This window comes from Ascaphus truei, chromosome 11 (assembly GCF_040206685.1).
Source record: "Ascaphus truei isolate aAscTru1 chromosome 11, aAscTru1.hap1, whole genome shotgun sequence".
Classification (NCBI taxonomy): Eukaryota; Metazoa; Chordata; class Amphibia; order Anura; family Ascaphidae; genus Ascaphus; species Ascaphus truei.
Genome location: NC_134493.1, coordinates 20,022,191 through 20,038,542, shown reverse-complemented (window position 1 = coordinate 20,038,542; position 16,352 = coordinate 20,022,191). Strand labels below are relative to the sequence as shown.

Genomic DNA, 16,352 nt, shown 5'->3' with positions numbered 1-16,352 from the left:
GCGTGGACCACTCCCCACCCAAATGCCACACCCACACCACAAACATCCCGGGCAACGCCGGGGCTCTCAGCTAGTATATCTATATTTTCACTGTTCCTTTTATTGCACTGATTTAAATTTTTTTTTTTTTTTTTCTTCAACGCTGAACTATTTGGACCGGGAACGGTCCTTTTTCATGCAGCACCCACATTGAGTATTGAGTTACCTCTATCCTTAGCGCTTTCCTTTAAATTGGATATTTAGCTTTCCTCATTATTTGACTCTGTGGTTATATATTTGTGCTCTTAGCTTTGCTGTATAACAAACTGATAACAGCGTGCCTCTGTTTCCTTTGTATAGATGATTGAGCTCTGTGACAATGAAAATCCGTGGACAATATTTTTGGAAACGGTAGATCCAGAAATGGCTGCTAGCGGGGCGACTCTTCCCAAATTTGACAAAGATCGTAAGTTTAAACAATCAATTTTATGAATATTCTTTTCCCCCGCCCTCTCTTCTTAATCCTAACCAAGGTCCCATGACCGAGATCCTAATGTAATTGCTGTGCATGCGCTGCTTTTCTCTCTGCGAAATGTAAACTGCACATTTTCTTTAAATTCTGAAAACAAAGAGAATAAAATGTTTACTAATTGTTTGCGCCTAATACGGGAGTTACCAAGTCCAGTCCTCCCGGGCCACCAGCAGGTCAGTGGTTCAGGGTATCCCTGCTTCTGCACATGTGGCTCGGTCATTGGCTCTGTCATAATGATTTAGCCAGCTGTGCTGAAGCAAGGATGTCCTTAACCTGACCTGTTGATGGCTCTCAAGGACTGGAGATGACCACCCCTGGCCTAGGACATTTTTATTTAAACCATTTCCAAGCGCGCCACAGAATGTGGAAACATGTCAAATACAATAAAATTGCTATAGCATATGCCGGTGTTTCTCCCCCGGGGCGCTGCGGCCCCCCCCCCCCCCCCGGGGGAAACACTGGCCGCTGCTCAGCACGCGCTATCTGGAGACTGAGAGGCTGTGAACCCCCTCTACTCTCCTCTCTCAGCCCAGCACAGAAGGGAGAGCGGAAACGCAGGTCGCAGCCTCCCCGCCTCCAGGCCGCGTGGGACGCCTGTTTTAGGTGTGTTGGGAATGGGAATGGGGAGGGGGATGTGATGGCTTTGTGTGGTGAGAGGGAAAGCGTGTTGGTTGAATATGGGAAGGGGTAGGCGAGTAGAGGGGCCGAGTGTGGTGTGCATAAGAGGTATGTGTGTGAGAAAAAGGTGGTATGGGGTGAGTATGCCGTATGAGACAAGTGGAGTGAATGTGGATTAAGTGATTGAGATTAGGGATAGGTGTGCTCTGCGAGGAGGAGGGTGGGCAAATGGGATTTATGAAGTGTGAAAATGGGGTGAATGTGGAGTGTATTGAGAATACTGGTGAATATAAAGTGAGGGGGGTGCATGTAGAAGGTGTAAAAAGACTGTGTTTGGTGCTTGTGAGGGCTTCGCAGGTGTTCCCTTGAGATTTAGAAAATCCCCTAGGGGTGCCCATGCTCAAAGGTTGAGAACCACTGACGCACACACTTACACGTTCTATATTTCACCAGCAAAACGAGTTTGTTTCAGTATTCCTTGTCTACTAGAAACTAGATTCCTCAGTCTGCTAATAAACTGTGATAGATGTTATTTATTTATAAAAAAAAAAAGTTTTACCAGGAAGTAATACATTGAGTTACCTCTCGTTTTTCAAGTATGTCCTGGGCACAGTTATGAAGACAGATACATGGTTGCAAATACACGGTTACATTAGGTGAACAGCGTTATACATTATATATGAAGACCATTGCATAAACTGTTAAAATAAAATAAGTTCTAGGCATATGTAACAGTTACAGACACTTTTAGTTCTGTGCATAGCAGTGTTGGTACTTCAATCCCTCTATGATAATGCAAGTGTCACAATGAGGCACACATGATCAAATGAGGTCTGCTTTTGCCGATGGCCAAATCTTCAGTGTGTGGCTTTTAAAATACTTTGAACTTCCGTCTTTAGACACAAACCCATTACTGCAGGACACTTGCAATTGTGGCTTTTTCTGTTGCTCATCTAAATACATTCTGCTATTTAACGATGGAGCAAGGCAGAAATAGCACAGCTACCCTGAGTATTAGGTATGCATGGCTCAAGTATGAATGTGATCATTTAATGATGGAGAAAATCCTGCAATTTGAGTGCGATAGTCTGTTAGTCCGTGCTCTTTTTATGAAGCCTGACTTATGACTTGTGTTTAAAATACAGATGATGTGATGCTGTTCCTAAAGATGTATGATCCAAAAACTCGGAGTTTGAATTATTGTGGACATATCTACACACCAATCTCCTGTAAAATACGTAAGTCTTTCAACTTTAGGCTGTGTAACACGCTAAACACTAATTCATGTCAGGTTATCACATCTTCCTCTTTGCCTTTGAATAGGTGACCTTCTGCCGGTTATGTGTGAGAGAGCAGGATTTGCGCAAGGGACCAACCTTATCCTCTATGAGGTACGTGTTTAAATGTCATGTTTGAGATGAATATCCCTTAACTTTACATCTGTTGTCCTTGGATATTCATATGCCGGTTTCTGGTTATTGCTGCGCCAGAAATATAAAGTAGCACACTTTTGTTTTGCATTTCTTTTAAAATTCGTTTTTTTGGGGGGCTAAATCTCATCACCCTTTGTGAGTACATCCCGTTCAAAAATGTGTGAATCCTTTATTTGACCAATGTTCTTTTAGACCTTATTTTAATGGAATAGCAGATATCAGTAGTACTGTAATTGTTTTTTTTAAAGACCTGAAGTTCAGTATTTATTGGCTGAGCGCTAACATATTTGCTTTATTTGCAGGAAGTAAAACCGAATTTAACGGAGAGAATTCAAGACTATGATGTGTCCCTTGATAAAGCGCTTGATGAGCTTATGGACGGTGACATTATAGTGTTTCAAAAGTGCGTATATATTTTTGCTTGCGATTATGTACCTTGCTATACCGCTGTTTCCATGTTAGATCTATCATTGTATTCATGTTACGAAGACATGATCGTGGATTGGTGAATATGTTAGCATTGTGACTTCATTTATGTCTATTTGGTTGAGTTTTAATATATTACCGGAAGTAGCAGTTGAAGGCAACGGCTTTCCGGAAGAATTGTTTGGGGCGAGTAAAAAGTATATACAGGCTTGACCTTGACATTATGAACCCTATAAGGGTATGAAGTACCAGATTTAAGGTCGCTGCTTTTTAAAACATGCGGTGCTTTGGTGCACTGTTGACCTCGGTTGCAGTCTTAAAGTTGAATTGTAAGATGGTAAACACACATTCCCAGCAAGCTCAAACTCCCACACCCACCACATGATGAATATATATTTATGTCAACCAGAGTGCTACTGAGCGTGGCAATGGTATACAACACCCCCTGTCTCTTGTTGTAAGATGGTAAGCCTGAAACATGCTTCAAGTTGTCCTCTTGCATTGTATGTTTCTGAATGGTGGTTCGACTTGATGCAATAGAACACAATCAGAAAGCTGCCAATAATTGCGTTTGCTGCCACTTCACGTGATTCTGTTGTCTTCTGCAGAGACGATCCAGAGAACGATAATAGCGAATTACCAACTGCAAAGGAGTATTTCAGAGACCTTTACCACCGTGTTGATGTAATCTTCTGTGATAAAACAATTCCTAATGATCCAGGATTTGTCGTAACATTGTCTAATAGAATGAACTACTTTCAGGTGTGTGTTTATTTTGTTTTTTAAACACTTCAGCAATCTGCAGCTCTAACTGAAGGGTTTGGGTGACTGCTAATGGTAGTGCTTAACACTGCACAGTACTGGGCAAATTCAGTTTTACAAAGTGTGTCAGCTGTACTATATTCTTCCCACAGGTTGCAAAGACTGTTGCGCAAAGACTCAACACTGATCCAATGCTTCTACAGTTTTTCAAATCTCAAGGGTAAGGTCCATTTTTATATTGTTTTTTTAAAGTCCCTTTAGATTTGGGAAATTCTGGAAAGTTTAAACTGTATACAGGCATACCCCGCATTAACGTACGCAATGGGACCGGAGCATGTATGTAAAGTGAAAATGTACTTAAAATGAAGCACTCCCTTTTCCCCACTTATCGATGCATGTACTGTACTGCAATCGTCATATACGTGTATAACTGCTGTAAATAAGGCATGTGTAACAGGCTCTATAGTCTCCCCGCTGGCGCACAGCTTCGGTACAGGTAGGGAGCCGGTATTGCTGATCAGGACGTGCTGACTGGCGCATGCGTGAGCTGCCGTTTGCCTATTGGGCGCTATGTCCTTACTCGCGAGTGTACTTAAAGTGAGTGTCCTTAAACCGGGGTATGCCTGTACTAATTCTTTACCCACAATGCCTGTGTTGTATCTAGCCATGCTTGCTATTTAAAGTATTGGATTATGAGCCCTTTTGCACATCGATGGCATCCCATGTTTCATTGTGCATTATTTGTAGTTACAGGGATGGACCTGGAAACCCTCTTAGACATAATTATGAAGGTACTTTAAGAGATCTTCTGCAGTTCTTCAAGCCCAGGCAACCTAAGAAACTGTACTATCAGCAGGTAGGTCCTCCCTTAAATCCCAATATGTGTTTATCGCCTTTATGTAAAAATATCACTGTTTTATATATCTGCTATTCTGGTCTTTTCAGCTTAAAATGAAAATCACAGACTTTGAAAACAGACGAAGCTTCAAGTGTATATGGCTAAATAGCCAATTTAGGGAAGAGGTATGTATTTCCACTGGTCTCATCCCAGCTTTCTGTATTTGTTGTATTTCATTGTAAAATAACCTGTGACATAAAAAGGAGTTCTATGAGTGGATTTGCAAATCTATAGATTTGCTGATGCCTCCAGGATTAAGACAGAACACTTAATTTACTGTAATGGTTTGCGGGAAGAAGGCACACCAGAGGTGAAAAGGCTGATTATAGCAGCTCCCCTCACATTACAGATTGGCAGAGACTGCTTCAGGAACTAATTGATGTACATAGTGCTACTCTGCTTGCAAAAACTGCAGAATCATGTCCAGACTAAACATTGACTTGCATATCTTAAATATATTTTTCGGAAGTATGTACAGTAGTCTCCCAGAGACGTACAAATGATAAATTAGGACCATTCTTATTATATTTACACACTGTATGTATGTATGTATTGCCAGTGATGCAAAGTCCCATTTTCCTTTGTATATGAAACTCAGCATAAAACTTTCATAGAAGAAGCCAAATCAGAATTGTTTTTTATTTGTTCATGTAATATCTCGCTTTTTTTATTTGCTGTAAGTGCCTAAATGACCCGCTAGGCCTCACTTATGACTGAGCACTTTTTGTCCTTTTGGATATCTTTGTTACATTACTTATTTATATATACAGTAAATTGGACTATTAGGACATCTTGCAAAATTGATTTCAGGAAATAACTCCCTGGTGGCAAATGTATTTGGAGCATAGGAGTGTACTTCGCATAGCATAAACTGGGATACTTGCTCTGTATCGGCTTTAAACTTGGTATATTTGATGCATTAAAACGTTTTGGTTTTTTTTGTTTTTTTTTTAAATATAGGAAATAACACTATATCCTGACAAACACGGTTGTGTGCGGGACCTTTTAGAAGAATGTAAAAAAGCTGTGGAACTCTCCGAGAAGGGGTCGGGTAAATTAAGGTAAATGGTACTGCAAAATCAATGCTCATTAAATCAGACCAGTGCAGCCCGGATTTGACCATGTTATGTAAAGCCAGGTGTTGTGCAGTGTTACAGCTGCCTTCGCTTTACAAAAATGATTACATGTAAAGCTAGGAAAAAAAAAACATGTTGTAGAGTAGTTTGGCTTAAAGGAGGTCCCTCCTAGGATGATAGCGTGCAAATATTGTTAAATATTTGAAAATATCTTTTTATGGGAAACATTGTTTGGCTGGTTACATTTTGTATTTTGGGTACAAGATTGTTTTCATTCCTCAACGCTAAAGGTATATTGTTCTTTGTTTGCATTGTAGCTGTGATTGCCATTGGTGAAACGGATAGAGTAGTGAATATGCAGGAGTCCTGTATCCTGGAGAAAAGCAATCAATACATTATTTATTTTCTCCCCTCCTATTTATCATTTAATATTGAATGCAGACCGCACCACAATTAAATCCCTATAAATTAATGTTTTTATGCCAGGAAAAATCTGTGTATGTTTAATATATCAAGAAAGGAGTTAGCATGGCTTGTTCAGTATTGTCATATAAATATATTGAATGTAATATTTACGTATGTAGATGGATAAATACGTACACACAGTATGTGTGACTAGGATCTGACTAATATCTACTTTATCTTGCTATGTATACTGTGTATGTATAGCTATATGGGACACTGGGATCTGATTGTAAGACTACAAACTTACAACGGTTGCTGTATTTTAATGTGTTGAGAATATATATTATATGACCCTGCATAGGATACCCAATCTGAAACAAATACCTGTTCGATTTAAAGCAGTCAAACGGTGATTGTGTTGCTGTATTAGCATGGAAGGGTATATGGCTTCTGGAGAGTTTATACATCAGTGATGTTTGTACCAAGAGCTCTCTGGGTAAGGGTACAAGCACACCAAATTGAGAAGATACTATAATTGGTGAATTTAGGAGCTCTGTAATTCTAATATACTGCTAATTTATTATTTTTTTCTAATATGAGGTACTGTTTCAAGTATAAGTAATTACACTGAGCCTGCCGGCAAACACTGTCTCAAGAGACTATTGCTGACGCCATTTGAAATCCCTTCTGGATAATCTCCCTAGCTGCAGCTTCGTTTCACTTGCTCGTTAAGCCTGTTCCCTGCCTTCCCGCTGCTGCAGGACATGAACTACAATCGCAGAGCCATGTGGGAGGAAGGGTCGTGGTTACCAAAGTTCTGCACTAATTGGCGGGTCCCTGGGTGATGTCTTAGTATTTTACACAAAGGCTTCCGGGTCTTGTAGCATCCTGGAGCAGGCGCTGGGAGTCAATTTTTAGGTGCCTGGCTGGGATTTTTCCACCCATGCTTAAGGGTAATTAAATACATTGGAAGGAAAAAATGCATTTCTTATTGGCCTGCTCAGTCATTCACTGCTGCTCTAAGGCTACGGCCCCAGTCACTGCGCGATTCGGAGCGCCTGGTGGTGCGTTCACCTGTTTCAGCTGTGGTCTGGCACGCGCGTCGGAGAGCAGGAGATCGCAACCTATGCTAAATTTAGACATATGCTTATCCTGTATTTGTATTTACAGTATATTGATTGAGGAAGGCTAACAAAAACCCCAGTGACACATCATTGGATGATGTTTCATTAAGCGAAAAATAAATTCCTTCCTGACTCCAAATAATGGCAATCAGATTACTCCCTGTATCAACATCCTTCCCATGTTTACTTATTTGGCATATCCCTTAATACCTTTCTTTTCTAAAATGATATCTATTGTATCTGCCATCACAGTCTCCATGGGTAATGAATTCCACATTTTAACTGCCCTTACTGGAAAGAACCCTTTCCTTTGTTGCTGGTGAAATTTCCTTTCCTCCAACCTTAAGGGATGGCCCCGAGTCCATTGTACTGCCCGTGGGATGAATAGTTCATTTGAAAGCTCCTTGTATTGATCCTGAATATATTTGTTTATAGTTATATCCCCTCTTAGACGCCTTTTTTCTAATGTAAACAAATCTAAATTGGCTAGCCTTTCATAAATCAGATTTTCTATTCCTTTTTATTCATTTAGTGGCTCTTTTCTGCACATCTAGTTCTTTAATGCATTTTTTATGGAGTGGTGCCCAAAACAACTCCATATTTAAGGTGTGTGCTTACTAATGCTTTATAAAGGGACATAATTGTTTACTTCCCTTCCATTCATACCCTGTTTAATGCAAGATAAGATCTTGTTTGCCTTTGCAGTTACTGCCGGACATTTGGCACTATTGCTAAGCCTGCTGTGTACAAGCACTCCTAAATCCTTCTCCATCAAGGATTCACCTAATTTTGCCCCATTTAATTTGTAAGTCGCCTGTTTATTCTTGTTTCCCAAGTGAATCACACAAAAAACATTTATACATCATGAATATTACACACGTTTATGCACATGCACGTGTGTAATCATAATGAAAACTACATTTGCTACTCTTGTGGAGTTGTGGGGCTACAGTCTTTGATCACATATAGCCTGGTTAATTGTTTTGTGTTTTTTTCCCCTCTGTTAATTATTGTATATCTTGTTGCTGATGCAGTTGGCATTTCTTAAATAAATTTTATTTTTTTTAAAAAACATTTTTTTCCCTATTTAGGCTGCTAGAAATTGTAAGCTACAAAATAATCGGTGTGCATCAGGAGGAGGAACTGTTAGAGTGCTTATCTCCTGCAACAAGTCGGACATTTCGAATAGAGGTGAATAAAGATGCACAGTCTATAGGGATTCTTACCTTTTATAGAATAGCTTTGTGATGGTACAGTATTTTCTTTAGATACAAAATGTAGACAGTACACACACCAATTTAAAAGAGAAATGGTGACTAGACATGATTTGCTTTTGTGTTCTTTAAAACAAATAATGCCCACCACCATCAACACTCATATGTCACACATGTGACACTGTTAAATCTGCCACATTTTAGTGACACAGAAGTCAGTCACATCCCTTCCTTTAAACTCCAACGACATTATTATTATGACATTAGCGTTTTTAGCAGCCTGTGAATGTACAGAGCATGACACAAATGCATGTTTGTTTCAATTCTTCTACAGGAGATTCCTCAGGACCAGGTAGATATAGAGAAAGAAAATGAGATGCTAATCACAGTGGCACATTTTCACAAAGAAGTGTTTGGCACATTTGGAATTCCATTTTTGCTAAGGATACATCAGGTATGTTTCAACATCTATAGTTCTGTATAAAGTGACTTGTTTACATGGCAGAGAGGGGATTTAGTGTTTTAGAACTGGTTTCATTGGTTCGCGGGGATCCTGTTTATTAATGGCACTGTATAAAGAAAAACAAAATAGCGCACAACTCTTAGTATAATAAATTCAATTCTATTGGACAAATGTGAAAAAGTGGCGAGTATCGCACGTACTTCGGATTAGGTCAATGCATTACATGTATATGATACATGTTACCACAATGGCTCTAGACGGGTTTCCTCATCCGACAGGTATCCCGGCGGTCCTCTACCAGAGAGATATGTAATCAGCGTTCCTCTCGGTGACCCGGTGCTGATCAGCGTAAACATGGCCGGGGAGGCTCCTATAGCAGTTATAAGCTATAAAGACTCCTGTTTGTACTAGCTGCACTCCGTGTTAGCGGGAGGCTCCTATAGCAGTTAAAAGCTATAAAGACTCCTGTTTGTACTAGCTGTACTCCGTGTTAGCGTGCATTGCTACTGATTACAACCCGACAATCGCTTCCTAGTGACGTACGTCTAGTGACGTCGGTAGCAGCCGCTCTTGAGACACATTGGGTGCTTTTGTTGGTACACAACTGGACCTGTGCTGGAGCCTCCCCGGCCACACTTGCGCTGACCTTAAACGGAGCCATCCGGATTCACAGATGTTTGCTCTATGGGGCGTGGACATCGAGACACAACCATGATACAGCAGCACGCGAGGTCTTGTGAAGCCACGTTGCTATGGTAGTGTGACGTCTCGTGACCCTGCGGTGTCATTTGATGCCAGGATATCCAGGACGATGCAACGCTGGAAGGGATGTGTTATAGAGGCCTCGCGCGGTCCCCCGGCATTTAATTTAAATGCCTGGGGGAGGAGAGTGCGGGACTTCTATAACTGCCACGCCCCCCAGTTAGCGCGCCGCTGATGTAATACATATATTGACCTAATCTGATGTACGTGCGATACTCGCCACTTTCCACATGTGTCCAATATCATTGAATTTACTAAACTATGAGAGTTGTGCACTGTTTGGTTTTTCTTTATACTAGCTCTATTTGATGCTGAGCCATCTTGATTGGAACAGCAGCAGACTCTTGAGTATTAACACAAGGTTACGTTGATTGTTTTTTATCAAATTGTATTTTTGATATGTCGCTGATATTTATTGAATTTATATTTCTTATCATGGTTGAAGGGTATTTATATTTATCACTTATATACTGGGATAATAATATTTTATCACAAGTATTATTAGTTGCGCAGATTTTCACAAACGTTTCACTAGTAATGGCACTGACCTGAGAACCATTTTCAAGCTGTTTTTTGTTTGTACTTTTATACTGTAAATGTTGTGCGTTTCACGTGTAGACTACGAGTCAGACATACCAGCTTCTTTCCCCCAAGGATGGTGACCTGGGGGTCCCCAGAGCTGAAACCTGCCATTTTCAACTCCGGGAGCCCTCAGTTCTGAACATAATTATAACTGAAGGTAGCTGTCCCACTCCAGGTTTAAATCTCCAGCCTTATGCTGGCCACTCGGAAGACTTTGCTTTGAGAGGGTACGTTTTAGCGAAACATTGCTTCCATTTTTCTATGCAAAGAGAAAAAAGGAAGCAAACGGCGCACAGGGAGTCAGGTGGGGAAAAGTAATATCCTATTTATTCAGCACATAGCCAGTAAAAACATCACTCAGGAGGGGAACAAAGATCCTCCTACGCGTTTCGGACGGGTAGGTCCTTTATCCTTGATAAAGGTGTATGTGGGGTGAATTGAGCATTATTACGCTTCCTGTAAATACCATTGATCTTGGTATATATTGGTGACTCGGGCCATTTTGAAATATACCCACTCCGCTATAGTCTATTTGGGGCCCTTTAAGATTTATTGATTACTGGATGAAGTTTATCACCGGTTGGAGCACCCCCCTCCCCCCCCCCCCCCCCCGGACACATTTTTCTATGCAGACTTGGTTTTTGTTACTCATTTTCTTTCTTTTTTTTCTGAACAAAAGTCATTACAATTTCTATATCTCCAATAGAAGGCATGTAGCTTGGCAAACCTTTCACTTTATTAAACGGTTGTCGTGCCGCCTAATTGGGAATACATGTATTTTAGACCCCTTCTGTCCCTAAAGTTGGCTATGACTGGTCTTACTGTAAACATGCTTGCCTGATGAAACATTTGCTGTATTTAAAAAAATAAAAACTATCAATTTTCTTTTCATCCTAATCATACATTTCATTGGGCAGTTCCCCAATCTTATCCAATTTATCAGATGCAAACTAGAAAACGAACAGTGACATTTTTAAAAATTCCCAGAAACTAAGGGATTGCCGTAACTTGTCACTCACTGCAGCATTATTTCCACGGGTGAATGATGGCTATATGTATAGTGTACCATGACCACCTTAATAAGCTGCTACACAAATCAGGGAGGTGGGGGGACAGAGGTGCTTTTAGGCTGTAACCTGGATCCGTTTTGACTTCTGCAGCTTACGTACTGTACGTATGTTGTATGAAGTAATGCTCTGTGCAGTCCTTTGTGTAAATTGCTGGGCAAAACAGGAAATCTCTCCATGAAAAAGTTATCAAAAACACACTATTACTTGAAAATTAGCAAAAGACCGATCCAGGCATTTGTTTTGTTCTTTTAGAGCGAACCTTTCAGAGAGGTGATGAAGCGCATCCAAACAATGCTGGAGATCCAAGAAAAAGAGTTTGAAAAGGTACTAATAAAATGGCCTTTACTGCAGAATGAGCCCTAATTGTGTTGTTTTTATTGCCCCAAACTCTTCAGCTATGGTTTTTATACTGCTATTCTTTTAATAACAGATATATGCCCTCTCTGTCATGACATTTCCTTGTGGTAGCTCTGCATAAAGTATACGTGCGGTGAAACCAAAATGTGTTTCATTAAACAATTAAATAAAATGGTGGCATTTTTATCTGCCCTCTGGTGTACGTTGGCATCAGAATGCAGTTCCGTAGAAAATTAAACTCTTCTGTCCTTGGTTTTTATTCCTTGCCTGGTTTCCACCCATTGCGTTTATTGGCTTATCCTGCTGTTTCTATCCCAAGGAAGGTCTAGATTGGTCAGAGGATTGACGTTAAGTCTTCCCTTTGAAGTCAGTTCTTTAATGATGGGCGCTTTAGTCATCATTTCACACCCATTTTAGTTTGCGAACCCGTGCTCTATAGCACAAGTAGGAACACACATACTTGTCTTCTGTCCTCCTTTGTTTAAAGAATGGTATACAATATTGCACCTTTTAGGTGCTTTAGTAATTAAAGCCCTCACTGCAGTTGGCACTTTTAACTTGGTCACGTTTAGTTAAAGCAAATTTAAAGCCATTTAAAGATCATTTCTATTTCATATTACAGTTCAAGTTTGCCATTGTAATGATGGGCCGGCACCAGTACATAAACGAAGATGATTATGAAGTGAACTTGAAAGACTTTGAGCCCCAGCCCGGTGAGTCTATCGAACAACTTGAATCCGTGTGATGAGTTCATATACTTTCTCCTTACGATAGGTTTATTCAGTGCTGTGCCTCCTATTATCAAACCTGTTTTTCCTGTGTAGAGAAGTTCCTTTAAGTTGTATGCTGTAGCACTGCAGATGTACCTACACTGTACTTATACACAATGTTTGCGTGTGCGCGCGTGTGTAAACCCCAGTTGTGTGCACTCTGTTCCGTTAATGAATTGTTGATGGAGGATAAAATAGGTAAATTAAAATAATGGAGTAGCTAACCGACAAAAGACTAACAATACCCACAAACTGCACTCTGCGTACTATAGTGAGCAATACACAAATGTAGGAATAGTATTGACCTACATAAGCAGCTCCAAGTTTAATGTAATGTGGTCAGGGTAGTAGTGGCTCCTGATTGGAGTGGCTGATATAGCGTTAAGCCTCCTTATTGTGCTGCAAGATGTGCCCAAATTGGCTCATTTATCTGTAGTATATAGTTATATGGTTGTGGCATACAAATAAATAGCTCTGTATATAGTAATCTATATGAATGGATCACTACCCTGTACCTAACAGTATATAACACAACAACTGTGGGACGCAGGTGCTCTGGACAGTTATTTTCGGCTCTCGGAGACCCCCATTGGTTCCCGAGATCTTTCCAGGAAAGTTGTCACCCATATTTCCTGGTTGTTTAAAGCCCCAGCGTCACAATACATTGTGGCTTCCTATTGGCTTGCGCGGTGCAGTAGATTGAAACCTCTATTTTGTTTCCCGCTTACCCTTCTAAGTATCTTTGTAACCAGGGCTCCCCAGAGCTGAAATGAATGTTTCATCTGCAGCGACCCTCTGCCTCCCACCCATGTTAAAAATGGGGAAGGGGCAGAGATTATGTAGGGAACTGCTCCTTTTATGCTGAAAAAATGCATTCTCTGCTTAGAGCAGCTAGATGATAAACTAACCAAATTTAATTTCAAAACAGTTTTGGATGCTTTTAGTGAGTAGCAAATATTAGCGCTTTTGTGTTTTGGTAACTTTAACATGCAATCAGGGGAACAGAATATGACCAGCCCAGAAACAGTATTACAAAATATCTCAAAAGTAACATGAGTATATAGAAATGCATTTAAATTGGACCATCTGTAAAACCCATTTAGCTAAAGAACATGTGTGTTTTGGAGTTCTAATCTTTTCCCTTTGTCTTTCTCTCACCCTTCAGGTAACATGTCGCATCCCAGGCCTTGGCTAGGGCTCGATCACTTCAATAAAGCCCCAAAGAGAAGTCGCTACACTTACCTTGAGAAAGCAATTAAAATCCATAACTGACTCGCCTAACCAAGTTTATTAAAGTCAAGGGACAAATAAGTGTGTGTGTGTGCACCTTTTTAACAACGCTAGAACTTTGGTACACGTGCACTATATCTGAAGTCTACAGCAAGAGGATTTGCTGCTGATGTTAATTTTATTTTGTTGAGGCTGTTCCGTTTGGCTTCTGTTATCTATTGACTGCCCTTTTTGAGCAAAATGAAGGTGTTTTATAAAGCTTGAATGCCAATGAGATATTTTATGGTAACCGTAATGCGAGACTTTTGTCAGCAAGCTGAGGGATGAGTTTAGTAGAACAAATTAAATTGGCACAATTTGTCTTTAGACTATTTTGTAGGAGGCATAAGATGGCTGGCTGGCTGCCCGCCATCCCTGGTGTTGTCATTCCACCGTCATTGCAGCACGTAGATCTTATGTTTACACTCACAATAGGTTTCATCTTCAGTTATACTTCAAGTTACATCTTTGTGCATTTGTAAATGCCAACCCCCTCACGTCAATAAATAGCAATCTACTTAATTGTCTACATTGTTGCCACTTATTTGGGAATCGTCAAATACAACCACACAATATCTTTTAGATTTTGTCTTTCTACTTTGCTAAACCAATAAATTGGAGAACGGTGTGTGCTGAAGATGCACACAACAAGCCTGTTGGCAAATTAGAAAGACATCCAAAGCTGGCAGACATCTAATATATACAACCACATGTGTGTGAATATATATTTGACAATGCTAATGGAAAAACACCATCGATATTTACAGCCTTTGAGCACAGAGGGCATGCTCACTAGTGTTTAGTAGAATAACTTTGTACAAAAGCTACAGACATAAAATAAAATTGTATATTTAATGAATGAACATGTACAAATTAACACATGGAGGTTCATATTGTTGGGTGAGTCTGCAAGTCCATTTCACTGATGTTGATATTCATTGTGTGTAGTTTTATTTCCAACCCTCACTCTCCCTCCTCCCCTCCACCACCCCCCGGGTTTTTTTTTTTGGTTGTTATTTTGGAGCTAAAGGCAGCGGCGTGTAGTTTGAGTGCAGTAAATAGATTACAGCCATTCAACTTAATTTTACACTTTCCCGGTCTTTTTTTTTTTCTCCCTTTCCTGTAGCAGCAGTGTACAACTCTACCTGTATATTGCCTTTTTGCTGGAAAATGTTGTCTGTTGAATAAAATTTTCTATAAAAATGTCATTTCAGTGAGTGATATGCAAAGTTAAGGAACAGTTTTATCCCTGCAGAATTGACCAATGCTTTCAGCACCAAGAGTTTGCGCAGTAATGTTTCATCGGTTTTGCAGATATGTTCCTTGGGTTTCTCTCTTTTTTTTTCTTCTTCTTCTTCTTTGTGTTACTGAACAGTCTTGGTTACAATAAACCAAGGGTTTTCCCAAGAGGTAAATATTAATGCAAATATTTCAATAGTTTCTCACAGTATGTAGTCAAATATGGACACTAGATGTTGCTCTGGCTTCCTTTAAAAAAAAAAAAAAAAAATAAACCTGAGGTTCAGATAATTTTCAAAATATGGTTCCCAGCAAAGTGTGAACTCTGAAAGGTAAGTGCATTCATGGTCGTTATGTTAAAGAAGCATGGCCATCTATTACTTGTCCTATGAATAAACTGCCGTTGTGTGTTCTTTATTGTCCTTATGAAACAATCCATGCTACAATACTGTGGTACCAGTGGAGTTCTGCATGACTGCATAAGATGCATTAACGTTTGTGCGCACACCAAATTATTTTTACAAGTTCTTCTGACCCAAAGGCCTAATAAAGGTTCAATAGTGTTGAGCAAAGCAAATGCTTCATTTGTTCTCATTTTCCATTCATTTATAGAAACAAGAACAACCCATTTGGGTATCAAACTCTGGTCTCCGTTGTGATAGAAAAAGCAGTCTGCATGAGAGCGGCCTGAAATTAATTTGAAAGGATTGAGGATTACTGCTGAGGCCTTTGAGGGCCACAGTCCATGAACCATTGCTTCGGATGCTGTGTATTCGAGTAAATACCAGATCACCTGAGTCCATTTTACTGCGCCTGTACCTAAGCAGCACAAAAATACCGAATGCTACACACAAAAGTAACTAGTTTTCCATGACACAAAACAGCTGTCCATCCCTGACGTAACGAGTAGTACTTTGACTATGCTCACGAGTAACAGATCTAGTGGGTGTCGCTAATAAAGGGCAAAAAATACTCTGAAAAGTTGTACCCTCAGAAGTCCTCTAATACTGTGTATTTGTGATACTGTCCTGTACGGTTTGTATTCCCTTTGAAGTTGTGTTACGAATGTTGGTATAATTCAGTAAGGACTGAAAGACTGATCTGCTGTTGCTGGAGGTATGTGTGCAAGGGCAAACCAGTGTGGCAATTAAAGTATAAATGACGTGCATCCTATTCCTAGCAGGTCCAGCAGTGAAGTACATGTGGTTACCATGAAATCATGATGTACACTATACCCAAACTGCCTGCAATACACAATCAAATAAAGCATGAGGTTGTGCATTAAAACTGTATGGACTATTTGGAATTAATACAATGTCTGCTTTTAACATTTTCAATTTAGGCAATGTATCAAAAATTTGATACTGTACTGC

The 16,352-nt window shown here is 40.0% G+C and overlaps 1 protein-coding gene across 4 annotated transcripts in view; it reads left to right on the top strand.

Annotated features, from left to right (window-relative positions):
• USP7 (ubiquitin specific peptidase 7) overlaps positions 1 to 14,948 on the top strand; it is an 84,789-nt gene extending 69,841 nt beyond the window's left edge. For 2 of the 4 annotated variants that reach the window (XM_075565325.1, XM_075565327.1), the window contains exons 19-33: positions 340 to 445; positions 1,040 to 1,114; positions 2,275 to 2,367; positions 2,453 to 2,520; positions 2,865 to 2,965; positions 3,597 to 3,750; positions 3,903 to 3,970; positions 4,498 to 4,606; positions 4,696 to 4,773; positions 5,609 to 5,709; positions 8,345 to 8,444; positions 8,802 to 8,921; positions 11,597 to 11,668; positions 12,324 to 12,414; positions 13,637 to 14,948. In XM_075565325.1, the coding sequence (XP_075421440.1) occupies positions 340 to 445; positions 1,040 to 1,114; positions 2,275 to 2,367; positions 2,453 to 2,520; positions 2,865 to 2,965; positions 3,597 to 3,750; positions 3,903 to 3,970; positions 4,498 to 4,606; positions 4,696 to 4,773; positions 5,609 to 5,709; positions 8,345 to 8,444; positions 8,802 to 8,921; positions 11,597 to 11,668; positions 12,324 to 12,414; positions 13,637 to 13,743 (1,443 nt within the window). In that variant the 3' untranslated portion in view covers positions 13,744 to 14,948. The remainder of the gene's footprint in view (positions 1 to 339; positions 446 to 1,039; positions 1,115 to 2,274; positions 2,368 to 2,452; positions 2,521 to 2,864; positions 2,966 to 3,596; positions 3,751 to 3,902; positions 3,971 to 4,497; positions 4,607 to 4,695; positions 4,774 to 5,608; positions 5,710 to 8,344; positions 8,445 to 8,801; positions 8,922 to 11,596; positions 11,669 to 12,323; positions 12,415 to 13,636) is intronic. The other 2 variants (XM_075565326.1, XM_075565328.1) reach the window with 2 other exon arrangements.
• Positions 14,949 to 16,352: the final 1,404 nt, after the last annotated feature.